The sequence below is a fragment of the Vulpes lagopus genome, chromosome 18 (assembly GCF_018345385.1).
Source record: "Vulpes lagopus strain Blue_001 chromosome 18, ASM1834538v1, whole genome shotgun sequence".
NCBI classification, from domain to species: domain Eukaryota; kingdom Metazoa; phylum Chordata; class Mammalia; order Carnivora; family Canidae; genus Vulpes; species Vulpes lagopus.
Window position 1 is genome coordinate 13,664,204 of NC_054841.1, and position 20,663 is coordinate 13,684,866.

General features: G+C 41.8%; 1 protein-coding gene across 3 annotated transcripts in view; it reads right to left on the reverse strand.

Moving 5' to 3' along the window:
* EYA2 (EYA transcriptional coactivator and phosphatase 2) overlaps nt 1-20,663 on the reverse strand; it is a 263,139-nt gene that overhangs the window by 180,116 nt on the left and 62,360 nt on the right. For 2 of the 3 annotated variants that reach the window (XM_041733545.1, XM_041733542.1), the window contains exon 1: nt 759-981. Coding sequence is in view for 2 of the 3 variants with exons in the window: in XM_041733542.1 (XP_041589476.1) it covers nt 759-912 (154 nt within the window). In the remaining variant the exon portion in view is untranslated. Of the gene's footprint in view, nt 1-758; nt 982-20,663 lie in introns of those variants that run through there. The other variant, XM_041733544.1, reaches the window with a different exon arrangement.

Genomic DNA, 20,663 nt, shown 5'->3' on the forward strand with positions numbered 1-20,663 from the left:
GTCTCTGGTTTTTTCCCGACAGTTATGTAGCATTTGTGTCCTGTGAGTTGGCATCGAACATAGACGGTGAGGGAGAGACGGCGGGGGTCCCAGGACACCAGCGGCAAATCCCAAGGCCGGCCAACTAAAGGGTTAAGCCCAATGGTTAAACATAATAGCTTAATGCCTTCTGCTAACTCCCAGCTCTCCCAGGAAGGCTGACAGATCCCAAACAGAGCAAACAATAGCTGGGATTGTTCTAGCGAAAACTAGTTCGGCTGCATCATTTGCCAGTAATTTTTTAAACAGCTTAACTCTCCTCTGCTTCCTTGACTCTAACCCAACCTGAAAGCAAAAGGCAGACGAGTTCTTGTCCCAGCCTCAGACCTTGGTAAACAAGACGCCCGCCTGGATGCTCCACAGCGGCGGGCCGGGTGCTGAGGCACAGCCCGGGAGCTGCAGCCGCGACCCTGGGGACACACCCCGGGCCGGGCCCGGGGACGCGCCCGAAACCATCGTGCGCACAGGTGTCCGCATTTCTGCAGCCAGCAAGGTCAGAACACCACCGAGCACACTTGCACTTGCACTTCTCATGACCACACAGAACTGTTAGCAACGCACACGCCAAAGTGTTGGGTCCGGAGGCGACAGTCCCGGTGGCGGGAGGAGAAACTCATACACTGTACTTGCGAAAGGACACGCGTCGAAGGCTGTCGGTCCCTTACTAAGTGGCGCGGGGCGAGCGGGACGGCCACCGAAACTCACGCCGGGAGGCCTACCTTCTACGTCACTCAGAGTCCGGACATCGGCGGCGGGACGGTTAAGCTTCAATTTACCCGGACGATCGCTGTTGACAGTGAGGCTGGGTGAGATCACCAGTTCTAGCATTTCCTTGTACCTGGAAGAAAACAAAGGGAAATGTAATTTATTCATTAATTATGCATGCTTACTAATGATTCCTATTTCTTTCCCTAAGAGTATAAATATTAAAGCTGATTACCTAAACCCAGCCGTCTTATAAATTCTACATAATAAAAATGCACTAAACTTTTCATCAAAGGGAAATGAGGAATTAAAATGAAGTACTTGGGCCCCTCCGGAGAATACACCCACTTGATTAAAACTTTCCCTTCCTTCGTACGGTATTTTGCCATTAGAAAAAATATATTCTGGTCTCTTTGAAATGTCATCGGAATGAGCTGGAGCGAGCTAGGGAGCCTTCCCAGCAGAGGAAGGGAGAGACAGGCGGAGAGGGAGAGTTTGGGTTTCCAGAAGCAGAGGCAGAGGAAGCAAAAGGGGTTGACTGCAGTTTCGAGGGGAAAACAGACATGGTGTTACTTGGACAGACAGACGGACAGAGGCTCCAAAAGCATCCGTAATATTTAACAAATCCCTCTTGGCGACCAGACTCCACAGCCCATCACTTTGGTCCCCACCAAGGAAGAAAACACTAGTTCCCCAATTACTTGTGACTTTGATAAAACGTTATGGGGGGCGGGGAAAGCATGGGACAAGTCTCCTGGGTCTTTCTCATTATTTTTTAAATAGAAAACTGTTCAGTCCCTGCACGATGATGATATTTATTCCTCCTAAATTCCTACCCATTGTGGTTAGGAAATGAGGTTTCTGGTTCACGTTCATCACACCGTACCTGGCGGCTTCCAAAGGGCTAAACTACGAGCAATAATGTTTGGTACTGGGTCAAGGTGTCCTCAGAGAAAGGCTAAGCACATCAGTATTGCAAGGTCATTGTTGGGAGGATCTGTTCTCATTACTTCAATAAAATCCAACATACCCACCGATGGCAAAGTGGTTATAAACTCGAATTTCCTCATGGAAAGGTCATGGATTCAGATGTCAGTTTTGCCCCTCACTACCTTCAGAAAGTTACCAAACTGCTCTAAGTCAAAAGCATGCTCATCTGGACAATGGGATTCTCAAAGTACTCCCAGGAAAGGCCATGATAAGGATGAAAATGGGTGGTATGTGTAGGGAAAGGCCTTTGTGGGCAGCGACCTAAATGCCCACGTACTCCCAGAGAAAGCGTAACTACAGGCGGAATATCATACAGGAGTGAAAAAGACCAAGCTGGGCTCCACACACAGCATGATGGACAGACGAAGTCCTGAGCAAAGAGGTAGAAGGGTACCCAAAATATGACATCATTTCTGGGAAGTGCAAAGCATATAAATCAATATTGTACACTGTTTAGGGATAGGCACACACGCACTATACAGATAATGGTACATACGGGATGAAAAACACCAGTTTCAGAGAATGGCTAACTTGGGATGGTGGGGGAAATGCACTTTGGGAAGTGGTACTTCCAAATGGCGGGGGGACTTTAACTGAGTTTGTAACATTTTACACTCAGGGTTTTTTTTTTTTTTTTTTTACACTCAGGGGTTGACACAAACTGTGGCCCATCCATCTTTTCATGTGATCTGTATGTTAAGATTAGCTTTCACATTTTTCAATTAATTACTTATTTATTTTAGAGAAAGGGTGTGGGGGGCAGAGGGAAAGAGAGAATCTCAAACAGGCTCCATGCTAGGCATGGAGCCTGACGTGGGGCTCGATCCCACCATCCTGAGATCATGACCTGAGCTGAAATCAAGAGTCAGATGCTTAACCAAGTGAGCCACCCAAGCACCCTTTCACATTTTTAAATGGTTGAAAACAAATCAAAGGAAGGATAATGTTTCATGACCCGGGAAAACTTCTCTGTCCGTAAGTAAAATTTTCTCAAGACATGGTCCTGCTCACTGGTTGGCTGGACTGTCTGGGGCTCCTTTCACTCTGCACCTTCTGAGTACAGTACGTGTGACAATGACCCACAAAGCTGAAAATATTTAAGAATTGGCAGAAAAAGTTTGCCAACTCTTGTTTTAGTTTGTAAGCAGGGCAGTGGCATACCACTGTTATGTGGCTACCACACATCTTTGTGTCCCTGAAACACTTAATAATTAAAAAAAAATCACTTACACATCGGAAGTACTTTATATACACTTTTTAATCTGATGAGAGAATTCCACGCAACTAAGCTTCTAGTGTTTATATCTTTATGTCAGCTGGTAAACATTTGCCTGACAGGGGAAAAAGCAGCACTGTGACTTCTGGCCTCGGTCGCATTGCTTATTTATTTTGTTGAGTGGTGCTGTCATCCTGAGGAGCCCAGAGCAAGAAGGGGCTTGTGAGTTCTAATTCTGGGACAGAGTATTGCTACTAAAGCTTTTGGTATGTTCACCTTAGACTTTTGCCTAACATCCCTGAAGGCCAAGCCATCGTGGAAATCACCTTTATTTCCCCCACAACACCTGACACAGAATCTTATTCATTCTGTCATCCTATTAACATCTGCAGAAGAGTGGGAGGGGAAAAAAAAGTTGGAAGGGAGAGGGGGAAGGAGAAAATCTGTAATTGAGCGATTAGCTTCTTCAAATAAAATTTTTAAAATTTCCCATTTATTCTCATTTTTCCACCCTATCCTAGACAGTGACTCTAATGTATTAAATATATGAATATGTCTCCTTATAAAATGAGGATGTATTGTTTTATGTGTGACTTGTGTTTTACTTTATGTGAATACTGCTGTGCATGAGATCTTGTCCTGTTTATTAGGCTTTTTCTTTCTAGGCTGCACTGTGATTTTATAATATGTACATATTGCTGAACAGTCATCTAGCTTATAGTTAGAATTCCATACTGTGTATTCACCCTATTATATTTATGTATTGCCCTAGTGTTAAACAGCCAGGAAGCCTTCATCTCTCAGCTACTATAAACAATGCTGCAAGGAACATCTTCATTAAATGTATATAAAATGTATCTATATATGTGTGTTTACACACACACACAGATTCTTAAAATATATATATTTGCAAGGATGATTTCTCTCATTGGGCGTATGTAAACTGAACTTGACTGTTCCTCATAATTCCTGTGCTAATCGAGATCTCTATCAGAACTGCATAAGTCAGGGGCACTGGGGTGGCGCAGTCAGGTAAGTGACTCTTGGTCTTGGCTCAAGTCTTGATCTCAGGGTTGTGACTTCAAGCCCTGCCTTGGGCTCCACACTGGGCGTGGAGCTTACTTTAAAAAAGTATAGAAGTATTCTAGTTGTCCAGCTATCTAAGCTTTGTCAAATTGATGGGTGGAAGCGATATCATAGTTGTTTTACTTTGTATTTCTATGATTACTAGTGAGTTTGAGCACATAGTCACATAATTGTGGAACATGTGAGTTTCTGGGAACTGTTTATTTATATCTTTTATCTTTGTCCATTTTTCCTTTTTTTTTTTTGTCTTTTCTTGCTAATTTGCTGGAGTGCCTTGTAGAGTCTAGATATTAGTTCACTGCTGGGCTTAGATGCTATAAATTTCTTTTCATCTGTTTTATTTATGGTATCTTGGAGAACAAAACATTTCTTATATATTTTCCCAGTATTTTTTCTAGGTGTGAAATTAGTTCCCTAAGCCTAGGATATTAAAATGTGTCTATATTTTAATTTGCTTATATTTCCATATTCGCTTAGAATTTTAACTTTCATGCATAAGTCTTTAATTTACCTGGAATCTTCCTTTTCATATGGTTTAGAGTTGCATTTTTCTCCAATACTGGAAAAAATAAAAATAACCCATTTTTCCTAGTATGTAGTAAACTCTTCAACTGAGTTCACCTCCCAGCTATGATGGAATAGTTTGTAATTTTGGTTCAATCTTACTAACACAATACAAAATTAAAGCTGTAAAACATTGTTTTAAGGTATCAGACAGCAACTAAGGGAGGGCTTGAGTGCCCAAGATCCCAGAGAGATGAGATATGGACTGAGTCCCATCTAACTTTTGCCACTTTTCCCCTCAAAACATCTGCCAATTTTTAAGCACAGAAGAAAAAAAGAACAGCTTAGGGTTTTCCAACCTTATTGAGCTGGGGAGACAACAACTGGCTACTAAGGCAGCTAGAACCCAAGGAGCAAAGATCCTAGAGCTATGAGAACCACAGAGGCGTGAGTCTGACATTGCTGACAATTATAATCTTTGAGGAGTTTGGTGATACCTAAGCTGGGTGGGGTGAGAGTCAGAGAAGCCAAGCACAGGGAGGTAGCTAAGAAGATAAGAAATGAAGCAGAGCTTCTGGCAATCTCCCAGTACTAGGGAAGCGAAAATTGGTCCATCAAAGATGAGAATTCTTGGTAAACACACCAGGCTTTTAATTGAGACTCCTGAAAGGTTACTCCCTTAGAGTATGGGCAAACCAAATAGATCCTGATTCGTCATCCAATAAATAATCCCTTATCGGACCAAAGTGACTCACATCTACTATCACCACCTGGCAGAAGAAAAGTAACTTTTCTTTTGGGGAAGGTGTTACTTTCCAGAGTTTCTACAATTTTCCATATACAATGTTTAGCACTTAATAAAACTTATCAGGCATGCAAGGAGATAAGACCAAATGATCAAAAACCAAATATGTAATAAGATTTAGATATTGGAGTTATAGACTCCCCAGCTACCTGTAGAATATGATCAAGAAAAGAGACTTAAATGGGGAATACTACTAGAGAACTAGAATATTAAGAAAAAATCAAATTCTAAAACTGAAAAATACAGTAATTGAAATTCAGAGCTCAAAAGAGCAGTTGAACCACAGATTTGAGGTAGCAAAAGAAAAGATTAATGAACTGGAAGACAAGTCAGTAGACAAATCTCAGAAGGATGGTTAGAAAATAAAATAGGTTAAAAAATGCATAAATGAAATATGGGACATGGAGAAATGATCTAGCATACATGTAAAAGGGGCCACAGAAGGAGAGAAAAGAGAAAACAAATCAGAAACAATATTTAACAAAAAACTGACAGAAAATTTTAAGACTGATAAAGACAACAAGTCAGTGCAATCAGGAAGTTCTACAAATCAGAAGAAAAATAAATACAGAGAAAAACACTCCTGGGTATATCAAAGTCAAACTGCACACGTGTGAGAATATATTATCTTAAAAGCAGCCAGATGGTGAATAAAAAACAAATTATCTTTAAAGAAGGAATAATAAGACTTCTCTGCAAGTATGATGGAAAGCAAAAAAAAAAAAAAAAGGAATTTCATCTGCTAACATATAATTCTATGCCTGCAAAAAACCCTTCAAAAATGAGGACAAAAATGAAACAAGCCAAAATTAAGATTATTTGTCACCAGTAGACTTGCACTACAAAACAATGTTCTGGAAGTATACAAATTTGGCAAAGGATGGAGAACAACATAAGAAGATAAATATGTAAATAAGAACTGGATAAATGAATAAGGACCTTGCATTTTCCTGGAAGTGATACGAGTACTAATTTATAGCAAACTTTAAGATGTGTAAGGATACATGCCATAATCTTTAGAGTAATTCTTAAAGAATACCAACAAGTTAATAGAGAAGAAAACTGAAAGTCCTCGATGAATCCAAAAGAAAGCAAGACAGCAGGAAAAAAAACAAAAAAGAGATGGAACAGATAGAAAAAAATAATAGATTTAAACTCAAATTTATCAATAATTACATTAAATGTAAACTAATTAACGTATTCATTACATTAAATATAAACATTTAATGTCCATTTACCTTACAGAATAAATACTCTTACTAAAAGAGAAAATATTACAAGACTGGATTTAAAAACTGCATGCTTATTACGTACAAGATATCCCTTTTAAATATAAAGACACACCAACACTCATAGCAAAAAATTGTAAAAATCCACATGATGCAAATACCAAACAAAAGAAAACTGACCTAATTTCAAATAGACATGAAAATAAAAACCATCACTGCAGATCTGGAGGAACATACTGCAAAGATAAAAGAATGAAGATATAACAATTGGGAAGTTTGTCCTTCCCAAAACTAATTTGCATGGTATTGACTCTAAAAAGGGATAAAAGAATCTAGATCTTTGTTAGGTAATTCAAGATCTAAACTTCAAACATACCTACAGCAATCCAAACACGTCCTCCTTTGGAGGAAAACAAGTTAAGTATCACCAACAAAGCCAAAGCAATAGAAATGTTAGTTCTCACAAAGTCAACAGGACCCTGACAATTGTTCTTTCTTGTTGCCAGCTAGAGCTTACAGGTACTGCTATCTCGCAGAAGCAAACTATTAACCACAAAGTACAGAAGTGTGAGCAGTTCAGTGAGAAAAACCCTTCCAAATATTCTAATCATAGTTCCCATTTCTCAAGCACCATTGCCAGGCAATTTCCCCCATTGTTTTTACATCACCTCTCTCAATTCTCTCAAACACCCTGGGAGATATATTGGACCGCCCTCTATTTCCCAACAGGTCGACTGAATACAAGTTTAGGTCTGGGCACAGCATAAGCACCAAGGAAACATGAATCATTCTTGTTTGGTGAACTCATCCTGTTCTGCCATGAGGACCTGAAAAGAAGTAAAAATTTCAGCACATGGTGAGTTTCAGATTTGGGTTTTATGGGTCATGTTGTTTTATTATTGAATTACATGAGTCAGCAGAGGAGGGAGGCTGCTGATGTCTTTGGTGTTCTGAGGCCTCTGAAAGTCTTAACCTGGCCCTGATTATAGTGCTCATTTTACAGATAATAGAATTAAAAATAATTAACACTTGAAGAGCATTTAGTGTAGTAGGGCCAAGAGCTCTTTGCATATATTGCCTTCTTTAATCCTCTGAGGTGGGTAGAGATAAAGAGACTGAGGTTGTGACCTGCTAGTTAGTGGTGGAACCAAATTCACAACCAGGTGGTCTGGCTCTGAGGTCTGTGCTATATTTTAATTAACCAGTTAATTATTATTGAGGTACAGTTGACATACGATGTCATATTAAAGTATACAACATAGTGATTCAGCAATTCTTTACATTACTCAGTGCTCACTAGGATGAACGTAGTCACCATCTGTCATAATACTAGTAAAATATTATTGGCTATATTTTGTATGCTGCACTTTTCATCTTTGTGACATTTATTTTATAACTACAAGATGGTACCCCTTAATCTCCTTTACCTAATTTTGCCCATCTCTCCACCCACCTCCCCTCTGGCAACCACATTTGTTCTCTGTATTTAAGAGTCTGGGGGCACCTGGGTGGCTCAGTGGTTGAGCCTTTGGCTCGGGTCCTGGGATCAAGTCCTGTATCAGGCTCCCCACGGGGAGCCTGCTTCTCCCTCTGCCTAGGTCTCTGTCTCTCTCTCTGTGTCTCTCATGAATAAATAAATAAAGATATTTTAAAAAGGAGTCTGTTTTGCTTTTGTTGGTTTTGTGTTTTAGATTTTATGTATAAATGAAATCACATGTTATTTGTCTTTCTGTGTCTGACTTATTCACTTAGCATGATACCTTCTGGGTCCATTCATGACAAGAATGGCAAGATTTCATTCCTTTTTATGGCCGAATAATATTTGTGTGTGTGTGTGTGTGTATGTGTGTGTGTATGTGTGTGTGTCTTTATCCATTCATTTATTGATGGGCACTTGGATTGCTTCCATATATTGACTATTGTTAATAATGCTGCAACAAACATAGTAGTGCATAGATCTTTTCAAATTAGTGTTTTCATTTTCTTTGGGTAGATATCCACTAGTGAAATTACTAGATCATATGATATTACTATTTAATTTTTTGAGGAACTTTATACTGTTTTCCACAGTGGTTGCACCAATTTACATTCCACCAACATACATGAGGGTTCCACTTTGTCCACGTCCTTGCCAACACTTGTTATTTCTTGTCTTTTTTTTTTTTCAAAGTTATTCAGGTTTTATTCAGCAGTAGCTCCTGCCTCCCCCTGCCTGCTGCTGGGAATTTCTTATCTTTTTGATACTAGTCATCCGGACTGGTGTGAGGTGATATCTCATTGAATCTGTAGATTGCTTTGGGTAGTATGAACATTTTAACAATACTAATTCTTCCAGTCCATGAGTATGGTATGTCTTTCCATTTGCTTCATCTTCAATTTCTTTCATCAATGTCTTATAATTTTTAGAGTATAGGTCTTTTACTTCCTTGGTTAAATTTATTCCTAGGTATTTGAATCCTTTTGGTGCAATTGTAAATGAGACAGTTTTTAAAAGTGTTCTTTCTGCTACTTATTATTGATGTATAGAAATACAACAGATTTCTGCATATTAATTTTGTTTTCTGCAACTTCACTGAATTCATTTATGAGTTCTAAGTTTTTTTGTGGAGTCTTCAGGGTTTTTGTACAGTGTCATGTTATCTGCAAAAGTGACAGTTTTACTTCTTCTTTATGTTCTTTCTTCTTTTCCATTTCTTTTTTTTTTTGTCTGACTTCTATGACTAGGACTTTCAGTACAGTGTTGAATAAAAGTAACAACAGTGGACATCTTTGTCTTGTTCCTCATCTTAGAGGAAAAGCTTTCAGTTTTCCACCAATGAATATGATGTTAGCTGTGGGTTTTTCACATATAGCCTTTATTATTTTGAGGTATGTACCCTCTAAACCTACCTTTTTTGAGAGTTTTTATCATGAGTGGATGTTGAATTTTGCTAAGTGCTTTTACTGCATCTATCGAGATGATTATATGGTTGTTATCTTTCCTCAATATATCACATTGATTGATCAGTGAATACTGAATTACCTCTGCATTCCTAGATTAAATCTTACTTGACCATGATGAATGATACTTTTAATGTATTCCTGAATTTGATTTGCTAATACTCTGTTGAGGATTTCTGCATCCTTGTTCATCAGGGACAGGTCTGTGCTCTTAACCACAGCTTCTAAGTGAAACTGGGTCAGAAATGGAACCTGGGGCCCATCCAGCTCCAATATCCACTAAGCCACCTGGTCAGAGCTCTGGCTCTGTCATCTGCTACCTGGGTTCCAATTCCAGCTATGTGTCTTATCAGTTGTATGACCTTGGGCGAGTTATGTAACTTCTCTGAGCCTCATCTGTAAGATTGGAGAAAATAATAGTACCTTCCCCAGCAGGTTATGTGCAGATTAAGTGAGAGAAAGTATTCATGCAGACAAAAGACACGAATTACTTTCATTCTAGATAGATACTAGGAACTGTCATGAGGATCATCTAGAAACCACTGGTTCCTATTGTAGTTTGATGAGCAGATTTGAATTCTCATGCAGTTGGTGGGGAGGCTTCCCTCATTCACATTCTTCCCCTTCTCCCCTGCTCACAATTACCTGAAATAGGAGAACAGCTTATTCTCTTTGCAGGGGAGGGAAGACAGAAATCAGACAGTCTTAACAGAGTCTGGGGGGGGAGGAGAAAGACTGAGCTTCTCTTTCATGAAGGCAGGGAAAGGAAGCAAAGGCATGGGATTCATTTACAAAAAAAAAATTTTCCCCCATTGCATTGTTGCAAAACCCCGATACCCCTGCTGCTTCAGAACCAGACCAAGAGAAGTGGGAAGAAAGAGGCATTCAAAAGCCCCCGCCCTCTGGCCTTCTCTTTGGCCTGCTGCTGCCAGCGGCTTGCACCATTTGTTACCCTTGTCACCACCCCTTTCCCCGGGGACTGAGAAGCACTGGGGGAGCATGGGGCTGCTGGAGGAGCCCAAGAGATGACAGCTGGAGGGTGGGGGGTAGGGGTGACTTCAAAGGCTGTGAAGGATCAAAAGCAGATGGAGGGTCCCAGGCGGGTTGGTGGCTCACCTTTCCACACCCCCGGAGTGCCCTGGCTACCTTGGCTGAGAACAGTGGCCCTGCCTGCTGGATGGAGAGGACAGATGGCCAGTCGGCCAAGGGGACTTCAGAGAGGGCCAATTCCCAGCATCTTTCAAGGGCTTACAAATCCAAACCTGCCAATAGCAATCACAGGCTTCTGGATAGACAAGAGCTGTGGCCCGAACCTGGATGTTTCTGGCTGCCTCCACTCCCCCCATTTCATTTCATTTCATTTCATTTCATTTCATTTCATTTCATTTCATTCAAAACACATCGGCTAATCTCAAACTTGACTCTGCCCCAGTCTCCCTCATCTGGGGTGAGGAGGCAGTTGCTCACACCAGAACCCCAGGACTGTTCCCCACTCCTTGCTCTGCTTCAGCTCTCACATTCAGTCCATCACCAGGTGTTGTTAAGTCCACCTTGGAAACATCCATGGGATGCACAGGCTGCTTTCCACTTCCATGGGCATTGCCTGGGCCAAGCCACCACCATCTCTGCCCTAAACAGCCACCATGGCCTCTGTGCCCGCCTCTCTGGGGTCACTCTGGCCTCCCTCCAGTTTGTTCTCTGGGCATCAGCCTCAGGAGCTCCTGACAGCATAAACCTGAACCTGCCTTCCTCATCACATCCTTGCTTATAACCTCAGACTGTTGTTAGAATGTGACAGGCTTTAGAACACAGCACTGATTTGGCTTCCCTGCAAAGGAGGTCTCATTCTGGCATGCTGGCCTTTCTCTCACTCCACACTCTCTTCTGTCATGAGGCCTTTGCCCATGCTGTTCTTTCTACCTGGAACACCATTCCTTCCCACTCACCCTTCAGAGGCCTCAGCTACCATGGTCTCCCCAGGTCCTCTCCTTAAGAAGGGGCCATTTCCCTGAGCCAGGCTCTACAGGGCCATGTCCCTCTCTACACATCAGTCACCTAATTTTTGTGTGGGTGTTTGGATGTTACTGAATTTCCATGTCTTCCTTACCAGGCAAGGATTTTGTCTGTTTTGTCCACCATTACATTCCCCAAATCTCCTGTAGGACCTGGCCTTTGATGGCTGTTTAATAAATATTTTCTGTAGGGGTGCCTGGGTGTCTCAGTTGGTTGAGCATCTGACCTCAGCTCAGGACATGATATCCGGATCCTGGGATCAAGCCCTGTGCTGGGCTCTGCTCTCCCGGCTGTCTACTTCTCCCTCTGCTCCTTCCCCCACTTGTGCTCTCTCTTTTGCTCAAATAAATAAAATCTTTAAAAAAAATAAATATTTCTTGTATAATGAACGAACTGCTTTATGAATAGATGTATTCATTCAGTTAATACTAATTGAATGTCTGGTATCCATGCCAAACACTGCCAGTCGCTGCCACCGTCACTACCCCAGATGCCGTATGCTGGGCTCCTGTAGGCACTGAGTTTGAAAACCCAGGTTTATTCTTCTTTCCAGCATTAGGCCTACATACAGTAGGACATGGTCAGCAGTACATGGACGCTGGATGCTCCAGCTCCCCAGACCATCCCAGAAGGGAGAAGTGGCCCAAAGGCTCCTAGCCCAATAACACAAGGTGTTTGTGAACTACAGTTGTTATACTATTAAGCTCTGCCTGGCTGTCATGCCCTTGGCAGTCCTGCTTGCTCCCCTCTTAAGTTTTTTCCCAGCATTATCGATGTGTAAGTCTAAGGGGAACGATGAGATGATCTGATACATGTATACACTGCAAAATAATTCTGGTGGTCCTGCTTTGAGATTCAAAAGCAGGAGGAGAACATGGAAATGTCCAGAGTGACAACATGGAAGAGGAGCGGGGGCAGGGCAGGAGCAGTGGGGCTCCTGGCATTTTGATCCGGTCTTGTTGCAAGAGCATGTTTTCTTTTCTTGGGGAACTGCATCTCCCCCACTCTCTGCCTATGTGGTGTCGGTGAGGGGTGAGGCTGACACCACAGTAGGCCTTGAGCTTGCCAATTAGCATCTCCTACCCCTCAAGTGACCACCATCCCTGAGCCAATGGGGCCAATGGGAGGCCCAAGATAGACCATTAGAGAAGAGATGCTCTTTTTTACTATCCGTGAACCATGGGAGGTGTCTACCTGAAGCTGGTGGCTGTGTGGGTCCTCCGAGTAGCACAGTCTTAGAAGACTGTGACCCCCCCCCCCCCATTCTGGTATGTGTGCACCACATCCTTGGTGTTCTGTGTGAAAGGTAGAATAGGAATGAACTGTAGGTTTAATCAGTGAAATCTGTGGATGCTGTCACTGTGGCCAACTTCAACATCCACAGGAAAAAACCCCACATGCTGCCCCGGGGAGGTGACAAGCCCTTCCTCCTGTCCACATCTCCCTCCTAGCCTGTCTCCCTTATGGTGGGGAAGGTGTCACTTAACAGAAGTTGTAGGGGTAGGTGTAAGGATACTTAGGGAACCCTCTCCCCAGACGAACAAGAGGCATCAGTCCCCTCTGCAAAGGCTAGAGAGAAGGCCAATGAAGTAGGGCACCATGGGGGCTAAATTCATTCACCGGTTCATTCATTGAGTCAGGCTGCCAATCGTTAAGACTCACTGACTCTATTTACCTTGCTTATCAAAAAAGAAAGGTGGCTATTCATTTAGTCATTTATTTCACCTTTTCTTGGAAGGCCAGGAACTGTTCTAGGAACTGGGGGTACACTGTTGGATCAGACAAGATCCCCGCCCACAGGAATGAAGCCCACATTCTAGAGTGGGAATTTGGATCCAGTCTTAGCTGGAATTCATCAGTGAGTGACCCCAAATAGCTGGGACATACATTGCATCATTGCACAGAGGCGTGTCCTGCTGAGAAGGTACCTGTATTACCTTCTTTTAAGAGAAAATTTGAATGACCAGGTAATATCTCACAACTTTTGCAAATACACTTTAAAATTTCAGATAAAATTCAAATCGCAAAACAAAACAAAACAAGACAAAACAAAAAACAGAAAACAAAAACAAATTGCCTTTGGCCACGATCACCCACCAGCTGTAGCCGTAATGACTAATAGGATGAATAGCTGTGCAGACCTTTTCTTAGTCAAAAATACAAATACCTGCGTATTTCCTTAAAAATATACAGAGTATTGTTTTATCCATTATCATTGATGTGTGCATCCTGTTCCAGGACTTTTTTTTTTTACTCTAAAAAAAAATAGCTTGATGTTCATTCAATATTATGACACAAAGATCTATTCTTTTTAACCACTGCATAGGCTTCCTAGGGACGTCTACACTGCAGTTATTCTGGACAGTCCTCAGGTTTCTTAAGTTTTGTTTTTATAACTAAAGGTCAGGCTGCCTGGGACAGGCCTTCCTGAAGGCACATGCATGTAGTTCTCTGGGAGTAAAACTGCTAGGTCTAACTTTAAAACTGTAAAGGACAAAAAAAATTTTTTTTTTTTTGTATAGGACATTTGCAAATTGCCCCTTGGGGTGACTGATCCAATTTATATTCCCAATGGCCATGTCTCATTTTCACACTTTGCATGGTTTCTACTCCCTGATCTGAGAGCTTTTTAGCCAAAACTCTCTTAGGAAGACATAAGCAATTTCAGAAACCTGCCTCTAGTGCACCACTGCTCAGCCGAGCAGATGAAGTTCTAGGGAGCTGTGTGTCAGAAAGGAAAACCAGTCTGGGTCTGGCATTTGGTCCCAGAACAAGGTCTCTCACTCGTGCTCGATAAATTCTCAACCATATGAACTTGGTGCAGAATAAAAATGGTTGATGGGATAGTTTTACGACGTGTCCGTCGTTCCTGATAGCATGTGAAAACAAGGGACACATTGTTTTTGTAATCCAGTTTTGCTATCCATGGGATCTTTTTATTTTTTTAACTTTTTTTTATTTTGAGATCATTATAGATTTATAAGAAGTTGCAAAATACAGTACAGAGAGGTCCTAGGTACCCTTCACTTGATTTTCCCCAACTGAAAGTACATCTTACATAACTCCAGGACCACAGCAAACCCCAGAAGTTGGCACTGCTGCTGTGTGTGTGTGTGTGTGTGTGTAGCTCACTGTCATTTTATCACACACGGAGATGCATATAACCTCCGCTGTAATCAAGACAGTGGACTATTCCATCACCACAAAGATCTCAACTTGTGCCATCCCTTCATGGGGCATGCCTGCCCTCATCCCCGGGGTCCCCAAACACCCTTAACCCCTTGGCAATCATGAATCTGTTCTCCATCTCTGAAATATCATTTTGAGAATGTTATTTTTTTAAGGTTTTATTTATTCATTTGAGAGAGTGAGAGAGAGAACGAACAAGTAGGGGGGTAGAGGCAGAAGGAGAGGGAGAAGCAGACTCCCTGCTGAGCAGGGAGCCTGACCCAGGGCTCAATCCCAGGACCCCGGGATCATGACCTGAGCTGAAGGCAGGCACTCAACTGACTGAGCCACCCAGGTGCCCCGAGAATGTCATTAAATTGAATCGTACAGTATATGACTTCTTGAGATTGGATCCCCACCCCACCCCCAGCATTAGCATGATTCAAGTTCAGATGGCTGCATTTTATAATGCGTTTCCCAACATTTACTAAGCTCATAAGGGACAGCCTTCAAAAAAGCACCCAATGTGCGGTGACAGATTAAGACAGGACCACACACGCTCTGCTGATTTCAGGCGTGGTTCAGCAAAGCCCTGGAGCAAAATGCAAAGCTTTATAGAATATTTCTCATGCGGAGCCATAAAAAAAAAAAAAAAGCCCCAACCCACAACCAACAAAACAAGGCACAAAGTAAAATAGCAAATGACTCCTACTGTAAGGGAAGGCCTACTGTAAGGGAGCCAGTGATGGCTGGAGAACATCAAATGCCTGGAGGCCATGAGGAGCCCCAGGGTCCCCCCAGGAGGCAGGCTGGTTTAGAGTATGTAGTCCTCACCCTCAGCAGACACCACACCAGCATCACGGTTCTTCTCTCTTTTGTTCACCCAACCACAGAGCATTGCAATGACCCAGACACACACTGGATCATCGAGAGATGTGTTCTGATGCTACAGACTCATTTTAATTTGAGTGAAGGGGAATGGGTGGGAGAGACACACTGCAGAAATCGAATGCTAAACACTGAATTTTAGAATATCTTCATTTTACCCAAATCCTTATTTGGGCCCCGAGGAAGCTGAAAAATAGTAATAATTCACATGCTGTCTAGCAGCCAGACACGGTTTTGTGTGTTCTGTATTTGAGCTCACTTCATTTCCCCCACAGTCCCTGTGAGATCAGCAGAATGAAGATCCCACTTCATAGATAAGAAAAGTGAGGGCAGGAAGTTTAAGTCGCTTGCCTAAAATCAACTGTAAGTGGGAGTGATGGATTTAAAGCCAGGAAGACTGACTCCGAATGTTCTCCTCTCCTGCCATCTGCCACGGACAGCAGCAGATGTCTTAACAGTAAGCTTCCCTAATGACTGGTCTCTAATTACATCGTTACCCTGAAATTGAGGGGGCCATGCACTAATTCGTAAGTTTTTAAGATGTTTTTCTTTGTGTTTTGAGGTTGGCTCAATTTTATGCCATTTTGTACAGTGAGGTTTCTCCCCCCTCCCTTTCTTTTAATAAGATGGTTTCATGGTAAGGGCTAGAAGTCTGTTTTATGAAAAATCCCAAACCTTTGCAAAAGCAGACAGAATAGTAAAATAAATCGCCCAGCACCTATCAGATTCAACATTTTTCAAGATTTTATCGCATGTGCCTCTCCTAAGCTTTTTGATTTATTTTTCTCTTCGGTGATGGCATTAAAGCAAATTCAGACTTGAAGTCTCTTCTCTCTGCTATACTTCATTAAAAATTTTGGACACTTCTATTATGACATCAACAAAATTCACAGTAATTCCTCATGCCTTTTGAAAACAGTCCATACCCAATCTTCCCGACTGTTTCCACGTGCCCTTTTAAGGTTGGTTTGTAAGATTTAGGATCCAGGGTAGTGGGATAGGTGAAATAGGTTAAAAGGGATCCCAAATATAAACTTCAGTTATAAAATAAATAAGAAATAAATAAATAAATAAATAAATAATGAAATAATGAAATAAATTATAGTTATAAAATAAATAAATAAATATATTTATTTATTTATAAAATAAATGGGGATGAAAAGTGCAGCATAGAGAACACAGTCAATCATAACTCTAATAACGTTGTATGGTGACAGATGGGGACTACATGTATCGTAGTGGACATTTTGTGAGGTATGTAATTGTGAAATCACTACGTTGCACACCATAAAACTAAAATAATATTCTGTTAACTATACTTCAATTACAAAAAAAAAAACAAAAAGATTCAAGATTTAAACAAAGCCCACACTGTTTATTATGTCTCTTAAATTTTTTCAATTTAGAATAACACCCCCCCTTTCTTTTAACATTTTATTTATTTGAGAGAGAGAGAGAGAGAGAGAGAACAAGCGCATGAGTCAGAGGTCAGGGAGAGGCAGAGGGAGAAGCAGCAAACTCCCTATTAAGCAGGGAGCCTAACGCAGGGCTCCATCCCAGAACCCTGAGATCAGGACCTGAGCCAAAGGCAGACGCTTCACTGACTGAGCCACCCAGAGTTCCTCCTCCCTCCTCCTTTTTTTTTTAACCCCAAGACTGATTTTATTTATTTATTTATTTATTTATTTATTCATTCTATTTATTTATTCATTCATTCATTCATTCATTCATTCATTCATTCATTCACTGGAGACACAGAAAGAGAGAGGCAGAGGCACAGGCAGAGGGAGAAGCAGACTCCCTGCAAGGAGCCCAAACGCAGATGCTCAACCGCTGAGCCACCCAGGAGCCCCCTCCCCACTCCTTTTTATACTGATATGTTAAGGAAACTAAGGTAGTTGTCTTGTAGAGTATCTCATGTCCTAGACTTTTCCTTTTGCTTCCTGATGGCATTGTTAACTTATTTCTCTTTCTACCAAATTTCCCACATATTCTCTTTAAAATATGAGGTTTAAAATATGAGGTTCAGATTAATGGGGGGAGCAGTAATGCTTAAGAGTGGTGCTGAGTTCTTTCTGCGACCTCACATCCGAGGGGTCTCTCCTGTGATGTCCAGGGTCTCTCCTTCCTACTAGTACCAGTAGAGGTCATCAGCAGGTCCGCTTCTGCCATTATGAAATTCCCCATAAACCTTTGATCTGATGGCTTCATCCCACTAATGCTCATGGCCTTAACTTATTATTTCATTAAGAGTTTCAAAATTAAAAAAAATATTTTTAAAGAAGAGTGAGAAGACCATTACAATAATATTAACACATTTGTTTAGCATCCATATTCTTGCAAATTGCTGACACAAATTTTTCTTCACTGCATTTCCCCAACTGGCCCACGAAGTGGGCAAAGCCAGTGGGAACCTGGAACAGTGGGGTGACAAAGCAGGTCACCTTGGGTGCCCGGATGCTTGGGTTCAAACCCCAGCTCTGCCACTTACTGGTGATATGGGATCTCGCTTGGCCTCCCTGCCTCATGTTTCTCACCTGTCAAATGACAATACAAATGGTCCCCTTGGCTTAGGGCTTTTTGAGGATGAATGACTTGCCACTTGTGAAGTTCTCAGAACAGAAGAGGAACCAGAGTGAAGTCTCTTCTCCACCCTTACAGGTGAAGACAGGGCCAATGAGTTAAGTAAATGGCCGCAGGTCACACAGTTAATGACGGCCACAAGGTATAAATATCAAATTCCATCACATTACATTGTCTCCATGGGATGTTTTCCTACATTTTGAAAATAATTGAAAACAATTAGGAAAAACATCTTTTGGCCATAATGGCTCAGAGTAATACCTACACAGCTTAATATCCACTTGATCCAAGGCCCCACACCACGTTGGCCCTAGCACCCCTCCAGCTGTACATCCTGGAAGTTCTGCTCAACCCCCTCTCCTGCAGGGATGCTACCCCTTTTGCTATTATTCAGGACTAGTGACTTGGTTCCCACCTCATGGTTTTGCACATGCTGTTCCTTCTACCACAAATCCTCTTCCCCAGATTTTTTCCTGACTCGTTTCTTACTTCATTTACGTGTTTTCTCTCTCAAGTGTCACCTCATCAGAAGTGCTTCCCTGATCATATTATCAAACCCATTCCTCCAGCTTTCCAACCACACCCCCCACCTTATATCTTCTGACCTGTCTATATTCATCTTTACAGTTCTTTTTTTTTTTTTTTTAATATTTTACTTATTTGAGAGAGAGACACACAGAGCAAGCATGAGCGGGGTGGGGAGGGAAGAGGGAAAGGGAGAAGCAGGCTCCCTCCTGAGCAGGGCTTGATCCTAGGACCCCAGGATCATAACCTGAGCCGAAGGGAGATGCTTAACAGACTGAGCCACCCAGGCACCTCTCATCTTTATAATTCTGATCACTATCTTATAACATGTATATTTATTTGTTCACCTTCCAAGGAAGGGGGACTTTGTCTTCTTCACTGCTGCATCTTTAGCACTTAATTCAGGAATTGTAATTGGCGCTAGTCAGTGATAGAAGGCAGGTAAATGAATATGAAGGGCCTTCCGGTCTCAGTGTCATATACAAGAATCATTCACGCACTGCTCAGCAACAGCATTTTTTATATTTAATTCCTTTTACAAAAGAAAAAGCAATATGTGCTGATGGTAAGAGAGTGGAATAGACGTATAACACAAAAAGATAGAGTCCTCCCTCACCCTGCCACTGGTCTGGCCAACCATCATTCACACTTTGGGGTATCCCTTGGCAGAGTTTGTTAGGTGGCCCCCAGTATTCTTTCTCTTCTCACCTTCTTAGACAATAAAAGAATTCCTGATTCTTAGCAGGGCACACAGCCACCCAGAGAGAATTTCCCAGCCTCCTCTGCGGCTAGACTGTGACCAGGTGCCTAAGTTACAGTCAACTGGATGGAGTCAAAAGCAGGTCAGTCACATCCTTAAAGGGGTCAGGGTCTATCATTTCCTACCAGATTTTCTTCAACGCATTTATGTATGGGTGTGTGTGTAGCAACTTCATATTATGACAAAGTCTAAACATACACAAAAATATCCAGGCTCATCCAGTGAAACTCCTCTGCCCATTATGCAGCCCTAATAACCACTGACTTGTGGCCAATTCTATCCCATTTTTACCCCATCTACTTTTCCCCTCCCAGAAGTTGGAAGCGAATCCCAACCATAATATGCTTTCATCTATAAACATTTCAGTATGCATCTTTCTCTCTCTCGAAAAAAAAAAGACTTCTATTGAAAACATAGTCACAATACCATTATCATGCCTACAAAATTCTTTAATATCACTAAAAGCAGATATTAATTTATTTCAACCAAAACTACGTTGTGCATTTGTTTTCCCATTTAAAAATACGCCAGGGACAATTTTCCAATCCGTACACATAAAGCCACCTGACTCTTATTAATATCGGCATAATATTCCATGGAAATAATGTGCTAAAGTTTATTTAACCATTTCCCAAGTGATGGACATTCAGGTTATTTACAAGTTTTCTGTTTGTTTGTTTGTTTGTTTGTTTTAAATTTTAATCAATGATGCAATGAACATCTATCTCAGGATTTCTCAGCTTTGGTACTCTTGAGATTTTGGGTCTAGATGAATTTTTTTTAAAGATTTTTTTTTATTTATATATTCATGATAGACAGAGAAAGAGAGAGAGGAAGAGAGAGGCAGAGACACAGGCAGAGAGAGAAGCAGGCTCCATGCCAGGAGCCCGACGCGGGACTCGATCCCGGGACTCCAGGACTACGCCCCGGCCCAAAGGCAAGCGCTGAACCGCTGAGCCACCCAGGGATCCCCGGGTCTAGATGAATTTTTAAAAAACATTTTATGTATTTATTTGGTTGGGGGGGCGCAGAGGGAGAAGCAAGCTCTCCGCTGAGCAGAGAGCCTGACACAGGGCTCCATCCCAGGACCTGAGACTATGACCTAAGCCAAAGGCAGATGTTCAACCAACTGAGCCACCCAAATGCCTCTGGTTGGATTCTATTCTATGTGGGCCTGGCCCGTGGATTGTAGGCTGTCTGGTAGCAACCCTG